The sequence below is a fragment of the Vipera berus genome (genome assembly GCF_964194415.1).
Source record: "Vipera berus genome assembly, chromosome: 1".
NCBI classification, from domain to species: Eukaryota; Metazoa; Chordata; class Lepidosauria; order Squamata; family Viperidae; genus Vipera; species Vipera berus.
Window position 1 is genome coordinate 97625336 of NC_138202.1, and position 14223 is coordinate 97639558.

General features: G+C 38.1%; 1 protein-coding gene across 1 annotated transcript in view; it reads right to left on the reverse strand.

Moving 5' to 3' along the window:
* The window catches only part of OVCH2 (ovochymase 2), a gene marked incomplete at both ends in the record, with an annotated part of 39848 nt that extends 26802 nt beyond the window's left edge, over positions 1-13046 (reverse strand). The window contains 9 exons of the mRNA XM_081329462.1: positions 728-818; positions 3594-3617; positions 5636-5831; positions 7242-7393; positions 8369-8464; positions 9228-9400; positions 10019-10110; positions 11327-11436; positions 12995-13046. Of these exons, the coding sequence (XP_081185588.1) occupies positions 728-818; positions 3594-3617; positions 5636-5831; positions 7242-7393; positions 8369-8464; positions 9228-9400; positions 10019-10110; positions 11327-11436; positions 12995-13046 (986 nt within the window). The remainder of the gene's footprint in view (positions 1-727; positions 819-3593; positions 3618-5635; positions 5832-7241; positions 7394-8368; positions 8465-9227; positions 9401-10018; positions 10111-11326; positions 11437-12994) is intronic.
* Positions 13047-14223: the final 1177 nt, after the last annotated feature.

Consider the following 14223-nt stretch of genomic DNA (forward strand, 5'->3'; position numbering starts at 1 on the left):
CATGAAATCTTTAAGGGCAGTACCGATCTCCTGTAGCATATTCTGAGGGAGAATATGGCTAGGGTTTCAGGCACCAGGAATTATTCTGGCATTATTATTTTCTTGCCAAATTAAAGATGAAAATAATGAAGATCATTATGGCCATGAGAAAATGCCTTTAATATATTGTATGAATACTTTTAATCTTCTGAATTTTGTCAGTCTAATTGGGTTTACATAATTAAGAATTCTAGTTAAATATACAGGTAGTCCTTGACTTATAACCATTTGTTTAGTGACTGTCTCGACGTTACAACAGTACTGAAAAATGTGACTTATGACCTATTTTCACACTTATAACTGTTGCAGCATCCCCATGGTCATGTGATCAAAATTCCAAATTTGGCAATTGGTTCATAATGTGCAGTGTCCTGGGATCATATGATCCTCTTTTTCTACCTTCTGACAAGCAGAGTTAATGGGGAAGCCAGATTCATTTATCAACCATGTTACTAACTGCAGTGAGTCATTTAACAATTGTGGAAAGAAAGGTCATAAAATGGAACAAAACTCACTTAACAACTGTCTCACTTAGCAACCAAAATTTTGGACTGCATTATGATTGTAAGGCGCGGACTACCTGTAATACTTTTGCTGCAATAGAGTATGGCTTGAGAAGGGCTATATGCAACAATCCAGGGTAACTGAGCCTCAAAAATGGCAAATAAATAAATATTTAACTACTTACTGATTATCCTGATAAAAATGCTTTGGGAATTCAGGAAAAATCAGTTTTCCTTCACTGCCAGAAAGTGCACCATCTTGAATGTTACACGATGCTGTATTGTGAATACACAATATGTTACAGTGGATCATTTTAATTAAAACAAATACATTGATTTTTTTATTTGTATTGCTGCCCTCAAGAGTTCAAATTCTAGAATCTCTAGCCAATCATTGCTAGGAATTTTGGAAGTTGACATCTAGCACATCTGTTAGATTATTTTCTTCACTTTTTCTTACTTAGGCACTTTAACTTTCTGCTTATTTTGTATTTTTACTTCCTCAAAAATAAAGTAACAGCATAGGAAGTCTAGAGGAAACAGCTCTTTTGTTTTTTACAATAAAATCTTGGGGGGAAAAAGCATGTTGTAAACAAGGAGTAACATTTCTATATTACTTAAGATAAGAAAGTGACTGCATGAATTTAAAGCTTCTCTGGGGGAGATCCAAAAATGCACACACATAATTTTCTGCAGGTTTCCAGGGCTTTTAATTTGGAGAACCTTTGCAGGAACTCAGTCTGTATAGGAAAGATATGTTCTGTTACACAGCTACAGCCCTTCCGTATTACTCTTTGCCAATTGCAAGAGGGAAGACAAGAAACAGTGTGTCAGCTGGGTTGCCCTAATACAGGGCTTTTCAACCAGTGTTACGGGTACCACCTGTGGTACATTGGCACCTGGCAGGTGGTATGCGACCATCCTAGAAAAGTGGAAGCAGGGGAGGGGAATGAGCTGAAACAGTAGCAGAACCGCACAAGCCTGAGCAAGAAATGGCTGGAGCTGCAGGGCTGTCAGGGCTCAGAGAAAGCGCCAGGATCAGCGCTTCTTCGGGGCTGTCAGGGCTCAGTGGAAGCTCCAGGATCAGCACCAGGCGACTGATTCAGATTTATGATGGTCACAGTGTCCCAGGGTCATGTGAAATGACCAAAACCTGCTGCAACCACCCAGCAGATGGGGGGAATAAAAACCAAACACCCTCCTCCACCCCATCCCTGCTGCCAATCCTCAACAGAAAACCTCACAACAATGAAAACCTCAGACAGGAGGAAGACCACCGCTGGGCGGGCAGGCGGGCAGGTGTCTTGCTCGGCTGTGGCTTGAGGGGCACTTTTTTCAGTGCCATTGTAACTTTGAACAGTCACTAAGCAAACTGTTGTAAGTCGAGGACTACCTGTGCTTCATCACTTTTTTCTTTTTTTGGTCAAGTTTTTGACACCTTGCTAGACTACTGGTGGTACTTGGATGTTGCCATATCCCAAAAGTGGTACAATGGGTAAAAAGGTTGAAGAGCCCTGCCCTAATATAAAAGGTAAAGGTTCCCCTGCACATGTGTGCTAGTTGTTTCCAACTCTAGGGGCTGGTGCTCATCTCCGTTTCAAAGCTGAAGAGCCAGCGCATGGAACGCTGTTACCTGCCCACCGTAGTGGTCCCTATTTTTCTATTTGCATTTTTACGTGCTTTCGAACTACTAGGTTGGCAGAAGCTGGGACGAGTAACAGGCACTCACTCTGTTACTCAGGATTCGACCCGCCAAACTGCCGACCTTCTGATCGACAAGCTCAGCGTCCTAACCCACTGAGCCACCGCGTCCCTAATATAATGCTTGTGAAATGGGATAACAAAAATAAAAAATGTAATTGTGCTTTGAGTAAAATTCAATTTTGTAGAATTAGAGGAGGAAAGCTGCTTAGCTCCTATAATTAAGGACTTGTTTCAACTTATGTTCCTTTTGGTCCACAGCTTAAAAGTTCTGGAGTCCAAATAAGCCAGCATAGCTCCCATATTTAAATATTATTTCACTAACCTAATCTATAAAATAAAGGCAATGAAGACATGAGTTCAGAGACAAAGCCAGTTCTTAGCCTTCATTTCAAGGGATGGCAAAGTTTATCCGCTGGAATTCCTTACCAAATGAGACAATGCAAAAGGCATTGCAAATTAATCAGCATAACTGCTAGTAAAACTAAAACTCAAGAATAGCCATACACATTCTTAAAGTTCACCCTTCTTCTTTCTATCTTATTTCAAGAACTGCTTATTTAAATGTTACCCAAATACATCAACTTTAAGCATTTCTGACAATGCTGCTAACATTGGATGTTCCTGCTTTGACAACTGATGAAAATGCAGCCAGCCATTTTCTCTTCTCCTTTAACATGCTGTTCTTTACTTTTAGAATTCAGGTGCAGTGGTGGTGGGGGGGAATGTAAGCTCAGTTAGCCATAATAACACTGCTGTGGGAACTCAAGGACGAGCTGATAATGTTTTGGCGGGCTGGGGAACTGAGGAGAAAGCCCATGCTTGAAGCTAATTGGGGAATGTGTTTTATGACAGTTTATTGGGGGAAGAGAACTGTGCTTTGTTACTTTGTATCAGGGGGAAGGGAATTTAGTTTTTGGGTCCAACTATGTAGTGCCGATACTTTGTTTCCCAAAAAATGTTCTTTAAGGAAGAATTTTGCCTCGAAGTTCTTTTGATGGGTTTCATCTATCAGAACCATGACAATTTCATTATACCGGTATTCAACACTTATATGGAAAAGGAATATCAGTTACTGTACTTAAAAAAAATCTGTTGAATTGAGAAACTATACTGCTCAAAAAAATAAAGGGAACAGAAAATAAGACATCCTACTATTAAATACAGTACATTGTGTTGTTTAAGTGTTCCCTTTATTTTTTATATAAATATAAAAAAATACAATTTTCACATTTTAATTTTGCCCTGACTGGAAATATTATCAAACATAAGCACAAAGCTGACCATAAAACATTGATCTTATCAAGAATATTCAAATTCAAAAAGATCTTCTTGAAACTCTATACTCACCTACAGAACTTTTCATTTTGACATCTAATTAAAAGGAATGAATGAAATAGATTAGCTATATATATATATATATATAAACAGGCAAACCTTGGCTTACCACTATTTGCTTAAAGATAGCCTAGGAAAAAGTGATTTACAATCGGCAGTCACATGATTGGGATTGGTGATCTTCCCAGCCAGTTATTCTCAACTGGGGAAGCCAAATTCACTTTACGACCATGCAATTCGCTTAACTATCCTAGGATTCACTTAACAACCATACGATTCACTTAATGACATTGACACTTAATGGCTGTGGTAAAAATGTAATAAAATTAGGTCTGGTCCCATGATGACTTGCTTAATGATTGCATTGTTTTAGAGACTGAAATTCCAGTCCAACTGGAATTTGACTGAAATAGAACTATTACCCAGGCAAACTTTGATGCTGAATATTGATATTACTATAAAATAAAACCAATGACATTTGTAACAGTGCAGTGCAAAAGTTATATACTGCGTTCAGTCACTACCAACAAAGAACCTCCCACATTTAGCTTCCCATAATGTGCAACTAGCCTCTTAAAACAAAGAGATTAGCAAAACGAGCATGGAGCCATTTCACGTATATACACTTTGCTGTATAACATAACAAAATGAAAAATATTACATGTGTACCACACCCAAATGTCTTTCTGGCTTCTTTTTGTCACCCAATGTCCTTGCATTCAAACAAAAAATTGCCAATTCTGCCAGTGTGTAACAATGGAATGGTATTCACTAATGCACAAGTAGGGGATTCATGGCTTTCTCTGTGTTGCTGAACTACAAATGCCAAAATCTATAATAGCTGGAGTTGGCTGAAGGTTGCAATTCAGTAACTTTTGAAAAGTCACAGCCCTCTAATTACTCATTATCATTATCATTATTTCTCCCTGCAATGAACATTACCCCAAATCTAATGGGATGAAAGAAAGCCTGTGCCTTCTGGTACATATTTGAGTAAAGCAGAGAAGGCAGAGCAAAGAAAAATCTGGCTCCTGAAGCAGACTCTGCTCATGTAAATCCAGATGTAGTCTGACTTTATAACCCAGTAAGAAATAAAACATAACATAATATCATAACATAAAATTAGGCACCAACTTTCAACATCTTTGTCAAGTAATGTGATGGCATATGAGAAAACCTTGGGAGAATGAATCAGGAGACACTCCCAAGGCAATGGCTAGATAAGAGACAGCATGATCGTGGACAGGGCAAGGGGCTCAGAAGAGACTGTCCCTAGTTTCTTAGGCCAGAGGGCCCCAACCTTTTGGACACCAGGGACCGGTTCCGTGGAAAAAAGTTTTTCCATGGACCGGAGAATGTGTGATTTTGTGTGCTGCCTGCACGTCATGGATGGGGACTTGCTTGTTTATGTGGACCAGTTACTGGCATGCCACAGACTGGTACTGGTTCCCAGACCGGGGGTTGGGAACCCCTCTCTAAGGCTGAAAAAGAGGTGGGGCTAGGAGGATTGTACTTTCTCAGGCTTGCAAGATTGTTTCAACATAGCTTTACAATAAAGTAGAATTTGCTTATCTGGTTGTGATTCCCATCTGGTTTACCCCGACAAGGGATGAGAAAGAGTCCCTCAAAAGACAGACATAAAAAATGGGCTAAACATAGAAATGGCTAGCTTATACTATTGTGGAAAAGTAAAAAAAATGAGGTTCAATGTTAATGCCTTATTTTACTGCAACAGAGGGAGTCTGAAGTCAACACTTTTTTTTCCTCTCCCCCCCCCACTCCACACTTCTCATTTTGGTTCCTACTAATTGCTTTTGTATTTTTGTATTTTGTACTATAAGCTAATAAAATAAATATGTATGAGCAATAAATAAAAATTGGCTAAACATAGGCATTTTTGTTTTTATTTTGCACGGGGGATAGTTTTGCAAGGGAGTAAGTTTCTACTCTTAATGCAAGTCATAAATTCTAATCAGGTAAAATGCTATTATCAATGACCTGCTAATTGATATAATCATGAGATAAATCACAGTATTGGTGGTTTTTGTTACTACCGGCATCTATATGCTGCTGAATCCAAGGCAGCACCTTGGACAGATCCGTAAAAACTCCAGGAGTTCCTCTTTTCTCATACTTCTTTTGTAGATTATGAATCCAGCTTCGAGCACATCCTAGGCCCCATGAAGTCACTCCAATCAGGGTCCAAGAACCATGTTCCTGTTGACACACAAGTGAGCCTCCAGAATCCCCCTGCAGGAGAAACATTATTTTTTTCCCAAAAGGAGACACATCTCAAACAGCAAATGCAGTTCTTTACTTATTGGATCTTAAGCAAACTTTCTTTTTTTGCAGACTGGTGGGAGTTATTCCACCCTTGCCACATTATAAAGTTCCCTAAAAGAGGCAGTGTTGCCTAGGGAAGGGACAGTGGCAGGATTGGATGTGTGAAAGACTTCACCAAAAAGTTGACCTTGGCAAGAGAGAGGAAACCATTGCAGATCCAGTTGAAGTGAGAAAATATAATTGGTCAATCTCTATCAGTGATTGGACCCTTTTTTGATCCCTTCACCAAGTTTGCAATAAAAATGGCAGGACTGTGGATTAAAGAAGAATAGTTAAGCTACTGGATCCCACTGATCAATAGACTGCTTGAATAATTTGTCCTGTAGGGAAAGGAGTGAAGCCTAGACACCTTTGGAATTTGCTTCTGTAGAAATTCATAGAACTGGCCATTAGAACTATGATTGTGAGCAACCTATTCTCTCTTAATTGTTCAAGGATACTTCTCTGTTCATTAAAAAAACGCATACTACACCCTTGTTCTATGCATGATTCCACTACTCGCCATGATTGCTTTTCAATTCTATCAATATCCTAGCTACAAAGCTCCTTCTAGCTTGGTCTATGGAAATCTGAGTTTAGGTAGTTTGAATCTGTAATTTACATTTGTTTTGGACACTCTTCACCCTGCTATAATGTTATTGTCTTAAATAGGCTGGCAAGCTTACTATTATGAGTATAAATGACAATCTCTGAATAAAGGTGGAACATCTTAAATTACTTCCCCAAATATTTTATCTTGTTTTGGGCTTTCATAGCAGATGTACAAGTATTACTCAGTAGTTGTCATTGTTCCCAGAAGGCAGAAAGACTGAAAATGACTGGCTACAATAGCTACAATCAAGAAATTGTCACCCTATGAAACTGAAAATAACTGAGCCATTGAAGCTTTATTATCATTTCTACTACAACAGACTAGAATGGCTGTCTGCTCGCAAAGACTAAAAAAGATAATTTTTATTCACATTTCTTACCAAATTTTTAGTGCCCTAGTTACGTTCTGCCAAGCCAAGTATCTGATTTTTATAGCTCAGGGATGACTCTACATATTCAGAAGCAAGAGTTCTCAGTGGCTACTCAAAGAGCCTTGTTCTGAATTTCCATCTGGGAATTAACCAGAAATCTTTTGTTACTGAGCCAAAGCTTTTCCTCCTAAAAGTTCTCTTTGGAATTTTTCTAAACGTCACAAAAAATGACCTAAAACTACTATAATATTTTACTGCAGTATTGTGTATCATCATCAACATCATTATCATCATCATCACCACCACCACCACCACCATATTCTCCTTAATAAATATATTGATATAATCTACCAACCTGGCAAGCATCTTTTCCTCCATCTGGAAATCCAGCACACATTATCGTGTGGCTTTGAATAGGCCTCCTTAGAGATGACAAGATTCCAGAACATTGAGTCTGGTCTAAGATGGGCAATCTGACTTCATGCAAAATGTCAGGAAGGATCCCATCTGAAAATCAAACAAAACTCAGGAAGTTGCCCTGTTATATTGTCCATCCATCAGGCTCAGAATTGTTCACCTGTCTGAGATGGTATAGGTTCTCCTGCTTGAGCAGGAGGCTGGACTAGAAGACCTCCAAGGTCCCTTCCAGCTCTCTTCTCTTCTCTTCTCTTCTCTTCTCTTCTCTTCTCTTCTCTTCTCTTCTCTTCTCTTCTCTTCTCTTCTCTTCTCTTCTATTCTATTCTATTCTATTCTATTCTATTCTATTCTATTCTATTCTAGCTGGAAACAGGGTCAAGGATCTCAAGCAAAGATCTTTTTTTACTGCCTGATCCTTTTTTAAACTGGAGCTTCCAGGAACTGGATCACTAGCCCTCAGTGTACTTATGTGTATTGTACCACAAAACATTCAAACATCATGAGTTGAAATGATGAAAAGCTACAATGTGGAGCCAACACTTTTCCAATTATTTCTTAAATGTGATCACCATTGAAGGCTGGATTTCCAGCCCTAGATGAAACAGAACTGAATGTTGAAATATATGACATCATTGAACATCCAGGGATACACACTATTATCCCATCATTTTCATAAATTAAGCAGCAGAGTGATAAGCAGGTGCTTCTGAATATCTCTTTACCACAATATCTAATGCTTGCTTATATTCATGGAAATGTAGCCTTAGTAACATGCACTAAAACCAAGGCTGGATTTATTTGGGGACTGAAAATAAATTGAGCATAGAGAGAAAACATACACTTTCCCAAAACTTCTTAACTGCATTTATTGTCACTTCCTCCCCACTTTCATTTCAGTATTATTCATTTTCATTGTTTGCCTCCCACCTTGACTTCCTATGGGGGGAGGAGAGAGGGAGGGAGGGAGGGAGAGAGAGCTGATAGCACACGTGCATAAAAATGTACATTTAATAATAATTCCTTTTGAAGCATGAAACTCTTTCAAATATCATATCATTTCCTTACTTTCTCTTAAACGGCCCCAACCACAAGTGACACATATATATCCTGGATCAAATTTTTCATGTGGGCCAGGAAGACAGACTGGCCATACAGCTGCACCTAACATTAAAACAGATCAAAGTTCTGATTACACATTTGAAAGAATGTTAATATGGCTCATGTCTCAATGCCAATTTCATACACCTTGACAGGTGTCAAGAGGCCCAGTATAGAAAGTGATTTCTACAAAAGTTAAAGTATAATTTACAAAAAATATAAAATCTAATTTAACACTATGAAATGGAAATACAATTCTGTTCCAAAGTGGGCATCAAAATAAAATCCAGTATTAAATGTCTCTGTGTTTCCCACCTGTCTGTCACACCCAAAGTTTTAAATTTGTTGTATTCTTTCCATCCACAGTTGGAGTTGTGTATAAGTACCTGGTTTTGTATGATCATCTAATGATAAACAAGCCAGGCACAAGTCTTTGGATGTATAACTAGGGTCTTACCTTGCCCTCAGGATGTTCTCATTACCTACACTTAAACTTTTGCCTCTAAATCACCCACATATTTCCTTGTCCAGAAAGCAATTAACATAGTACTCTATTGATAGCTGCACTGTGGGTGGTAAAGGCAGATTAAGAAAAAGAATGTACATACTGTGCTGGTGGAACTTAGTTATGAGACTTCTTGGGGAATCAAGCTATGTAAACGCACTGATAGATGGCGCAACCTACCATATGCCTAGACATTCTATACAGATTGTACAGTAAACTGTTTTCCTTTGAGTACCACATTTTTATATGATGGCTCAGATATGCACACATACAGATGCACATATATGTGGACGTTAGCATCATCTTAAGCTAGCATATTACCATATCTGAAATGACCGTCCATTTTTAGAAGAGCAATATCATAATCCATTGGTTTCTTCCTATTAAAGTTGGGGTGCTTAATTATGTCTTTTACATAGAGGGTCTGTTCTTCCTCATCTTTCAGACTCAAATCATGTTCTCCAGCAGTGACAGTCAGCAAACGGAGCAGTGATCTACAGAACAGTGGAGAGATATAACTAGGAAAAACTGAACATGGGTTTTTTCAAAACTAAATAACTATTTTAGGCAGAGATTCTGTCTGGCTGGCTGGCTGTCCGTCCATCCATCCATCCGTCCATCCTGTGGTTAAAATCTGACTTATGGTATTGCACAAGAAAAAAAACCCCACAATAAAATACAGTATTATTTATTTATGAAATTTATATGCAACACATCTCACTTTGCAAAACAACTCTGTGTGACTTACCATTAAATATATTGAGATTCATTAAATATAATATACAAAGTAATAACAACCTGACATTATCATAAAACTGAAGCACAGTTCTGTAGCACTGCCTTAACTCATTACAAACTATAGAATACCCCCAGCACCTGCTAGCATCTTCCTGTACACTAGGATGTGTGTGTGTGTGTGTGTGTGTGTGTGTGTGTGTGTGTTGCCTATTACATTATGAAATCACATGAACATATGTGCTTAAATATTTGATGTCTCTGGTCATTTACTAAGCTACAGTTATAGAGAAAGCATATCAAAAGTCTATAAAATGATTTATAAAACACAATGGTAATCTGAAATCATAGCCTTCCAGTGAATTGCCTGCTTGTACCTGCTTACAACACAGTGAGCTGCTGTGATTACCCACTGAGTGGAAACAAGGGTTCCTCCACAGAAATGGTGATTACTTCTTTTCAAGGAAACCTGTATCAGAGAGAGCACATACCACTTTAGGAAGTGTACATCTCATAACAGAGCAATAGAAGGCAGAATACACAGTAGGGCACAGTGAATATGGAATAAAAATCAACAATGCCAGATTAATGTCATAAATGCATGAACATAATCTCTGCTTTATATAATTCATGGAAACTAATGAAGGATGGAAATTAATCAAGGGAAGAAGCAACCTAGAACAAAGGAAAAATTTCCTATCAGTGAGAACAATTAGTCAGTGGCAAGGTTTGCCTTCAGAGGTTGTGGGTGCTCCATCACTGGAGCTTTTAAGAAGGGACTGGACAGTCACTTTTCTGAAATGGTATAGGGTCTCCTGCTTGAGCACGAGGTTGGACTAGAAGACCTCCAAGGTCCCTTCCATCTCAGATATTCTGTTCTGTTCTTAATATGAAGCAGAAGTGAATGCTAATAGCCCTCTTTCACCCTTTAATTGGTAACATTCATAGAATCACGACTATTCAGATACTGTCAAAATTGGCCTAATGCTGTCAATATCTAAATGGTTTTCTTCATACGGAATTAACATCATCGTAATGATTTAAAATATCTTTTTTTCATATTCCCTTCCTCAACTTTATAGTGAATGTCAATAGTTGCAGTAGCACCACCTGGGAGGAAAAATCCAAAGGGGGGGATTAGAGTAGAGCATATCATTTGTGCCTGTGCATATATCTGCCAACCAAAACAGATGTAGTATACTGCATTGTTTGGTGTTGCCAGAAGCTTAGAAGTGACAAAGTACGTTATGGGGGGAGGAAGATGATGGTAACTGAAAGAAAAGTAATTATACATTTATTTTAACACTCCCACCCCAAATTTTCTAAAAAAAAATTAAATTATATCTGAACAATGTCTTTTCTTCAAATAACCATAGATGGCCAGTAAAAATTGTGGAGGGGGAAGCAAATGGATTGTTCTCTTGTTTGGTGTTACCTATGAGGTTTGAGATTAAAATTATTTTCCATATGAGTATGCCTATCTCAGTTTCTCATAATACAGACAACAGAATTAATGACAATGTTCCATTGGAGAACATAACCATTGTTCACTATTTGCTCCATTGGTCTTCCAAAGAGTAACATGCTGTTCAGCAAAAGCATCTATACAAGAAAAAAAAATCAAAGATATGCAGTAACCTAATTTTCCTTGCTAGTGAGATAAGAGCTGGAGGAAATACACTGACCTGCCATGGATGTGATCCTTGTTGTACTTGGCTTCCACCAACAATCCGAGCAAAGTGGTTATAAAACCCCCATGAATTGCTTCCATAGACTTTCTGCCCACATCTTGAGTCTGAAAAGCAAAGAAAAGAGGCAATGTAGAAAACAGTAACCCTTGCTACTATTCTTCTACTTTATTTACTGATCATGTCCAAATTTCAATTGTCACCCAATAGTTGAAATTATTTAAATATTATTTAATACTACAGTGTATTTTTAATCATATTATTCTTAATGCAAAGGATAAGATTCAGATTTACAACAGAATTTTCTTCATTCTGTAGAATTCTGTAGATCAAACTATGCTATTAAAAACAATAAAGTAGTATCTATATGTGCTCAGTTCTAAATACAAATGGCTTAATTTGAAATTCAGTTCAACTAACTTTATGCATGCCAGGTACAAAACAATCACAAAGATCAGACTTATCATATTGAATGTCAAGTCTTTATTATCCACATGGGCATATTTACATTTATTAACAAATTTAACATTCGCTTCAAGATGTTATAACCTCAGACTATATAGCAGTGAAATATCACTATATGGATAAGCCTACTAAAGGTGAAACTTGAAATAATTAAACATTTTATTTTATATTAATTGAATAATTATATATCAGTTCACTGTATGGTTTTGGTGTCTTCCTGAATCTTCAGAATAAACTGATCCATGAGTATTTGAAATGCAAAATAACAGGTTGTAAATTTATGTCCAGTTATGTCCACTTAATTATGAAATGTCCTTTTTCCAGAAGAGAAATTTATGAATGAAAAGGGAAGGAAAGTAATTTGAAATTGTCTGGTGTCTTCCAAGGCTCTGAACAGATTTTGAAGGAAAAGAAATCAACTAAACTGCTTTCCTATATTTTCCATGTACCAAATTCTCTGACAGAACCACAGAGCTTTCCAGACAGACACAACCAAAGGTAACTTTCTGCATCTTTGCATGTAAAATTAATATTTTCATATAAGTCCCTTTAGAATCTACTCCCAGAATTATAATGAAATATGATCTCATCTACAAAAACCCATCCCCCAAAGTTATTTTTAAGGTGATGTGTCACTGCCGCTCATCATATAAGATCTACAGCCTATTCTTTTATTTGTTAGATGTATATTCTGCCTTTCTTCCAGAGGCAAAAGATAGCTTACATTGCACTCCTTTCTCCTTTTTTGTTTTTCCACAATAACCACCCTCAAGAATTTCCATATGAGTTGAAGGATAGAATCTCAGCCCAATCGCAGTTTTGGTACCAATTGGCCAGCTTGTTCTGTATGCAGAGCTAACAGGGCTAATTAAAAAAAAAGGCTGAGTTCGTGAACAGTTGTGTGAGTCTACCTTTTTCCTACACTTGGCTACAGCAGAAATAAGAAAGAGTAGCTGATAAATGAAGTCACTGAAATAAGTAAACATATTTACTTGGCCCAAGTAAATTTTTACAACGATTAGCAATAAAGAGGCAATTGGAATCATACCTTGTTGGAGAGCCATCGATGGACAGCTTGTTTTTTGCAGGTAGACTGTTCCAAGTATAAGAAGGAAATGCCCTAAAGCCACTGGCATGGTCAAGCTGTAGCTACCGTATGTTAAAACAGTGTGGGGACCTTTATATTAGCCAAAGAAAAACTGTAACACAGTAGGAGAGCACCAACTTGCTCATTAAAGTGCAGGTTACTCATTAATTCAGCTGTAAAGCTTTTAACCAGGCACTAGTAAATTTTTTCACATTTAGCTGAGTCTAATTCCTTTCCAGTTCTCAGGAAACTGAAATTCTTTACTGCACAACGCTAAACCTGAATGTTTCTCAAACTGTCTATACATTAAAAGGAATAATAAAAAGTGACCTCCTGGCTAGCCATCACATAATGGCCTCATGCCAAGGTAACTGATGATTAACAACTCTGATTTCATTATAGTTGTTTCCAAGGGTATCCCACGTTTGTTTTTTTTAAAGGGAGTTAATTTTCTGACAGCAAAGGAACTGTACATGGTAGTGCTTTTATCTAAATACAGCCTCCCCCGCTTGCGCCACTGGCCGGGAATTAGGAGAGGTGGTGCCTTTGATGTTTTGAAGGTACGGGCTTGGAGAAGATGAACTGAGAACTATTCAATAGATACATTTCCAAAACCAGATGGTTAGGATTGCCATGTAGGATCGTGCTTTCTATGGAATTCCTACTGAACTGGTTTCCCCTTCATTTTGTGGAGAATATTACTATTTTTAAAAGCCACTAAATAGGTCTTAGTAAGAATACAAGAGAACAATGAAAATGCATGGGTTGTTATGAAAAGAGTTTCAGGCCCTTTTCTCTGTTTGCCCCACAAAACATTTTTGCCTGCTAGTGACTTTCATGCACCAATCAATTGAAGGTAAAGGTAAAGGTTCCCCCACACATGCGTGCTAGTCGTTTCCAACTCTAGGGGCTGGTGCTCATCTCCATTTTAAAGCCGAAGAGCCAGCGCTTGTCCGAGGACATCTCCGTGGTCATGTGGCCGGCATGACTAGAAGCCAAAGGCGCACGGAACGCTGTTACCTTCCCACCATAATGGTCCCTATTTTTCTACTTGCATTTTTACATGCTTTCGAACTGCTAGGTTGGCAGAAGCTGGGACGAGTAACAGGTGCTCACTCTGTTACCCGGCACTCAGGATTCGACCCGCCAAACTGCTGACCTTCTGATCGACAAGCTCAGTGTCCTAACCCACTGAGCCACCGCGTCCCTTAACCAATCAATTGCACCCTCCTATTTCAGTTGTCCTGTGGGTTAGGGTTAGGATTAGAGTTATCAATTGATGGTTGAATTTTACTTCTGAAAATTTATGTACTACCTAGATCATAATCAGAAGGATATTATA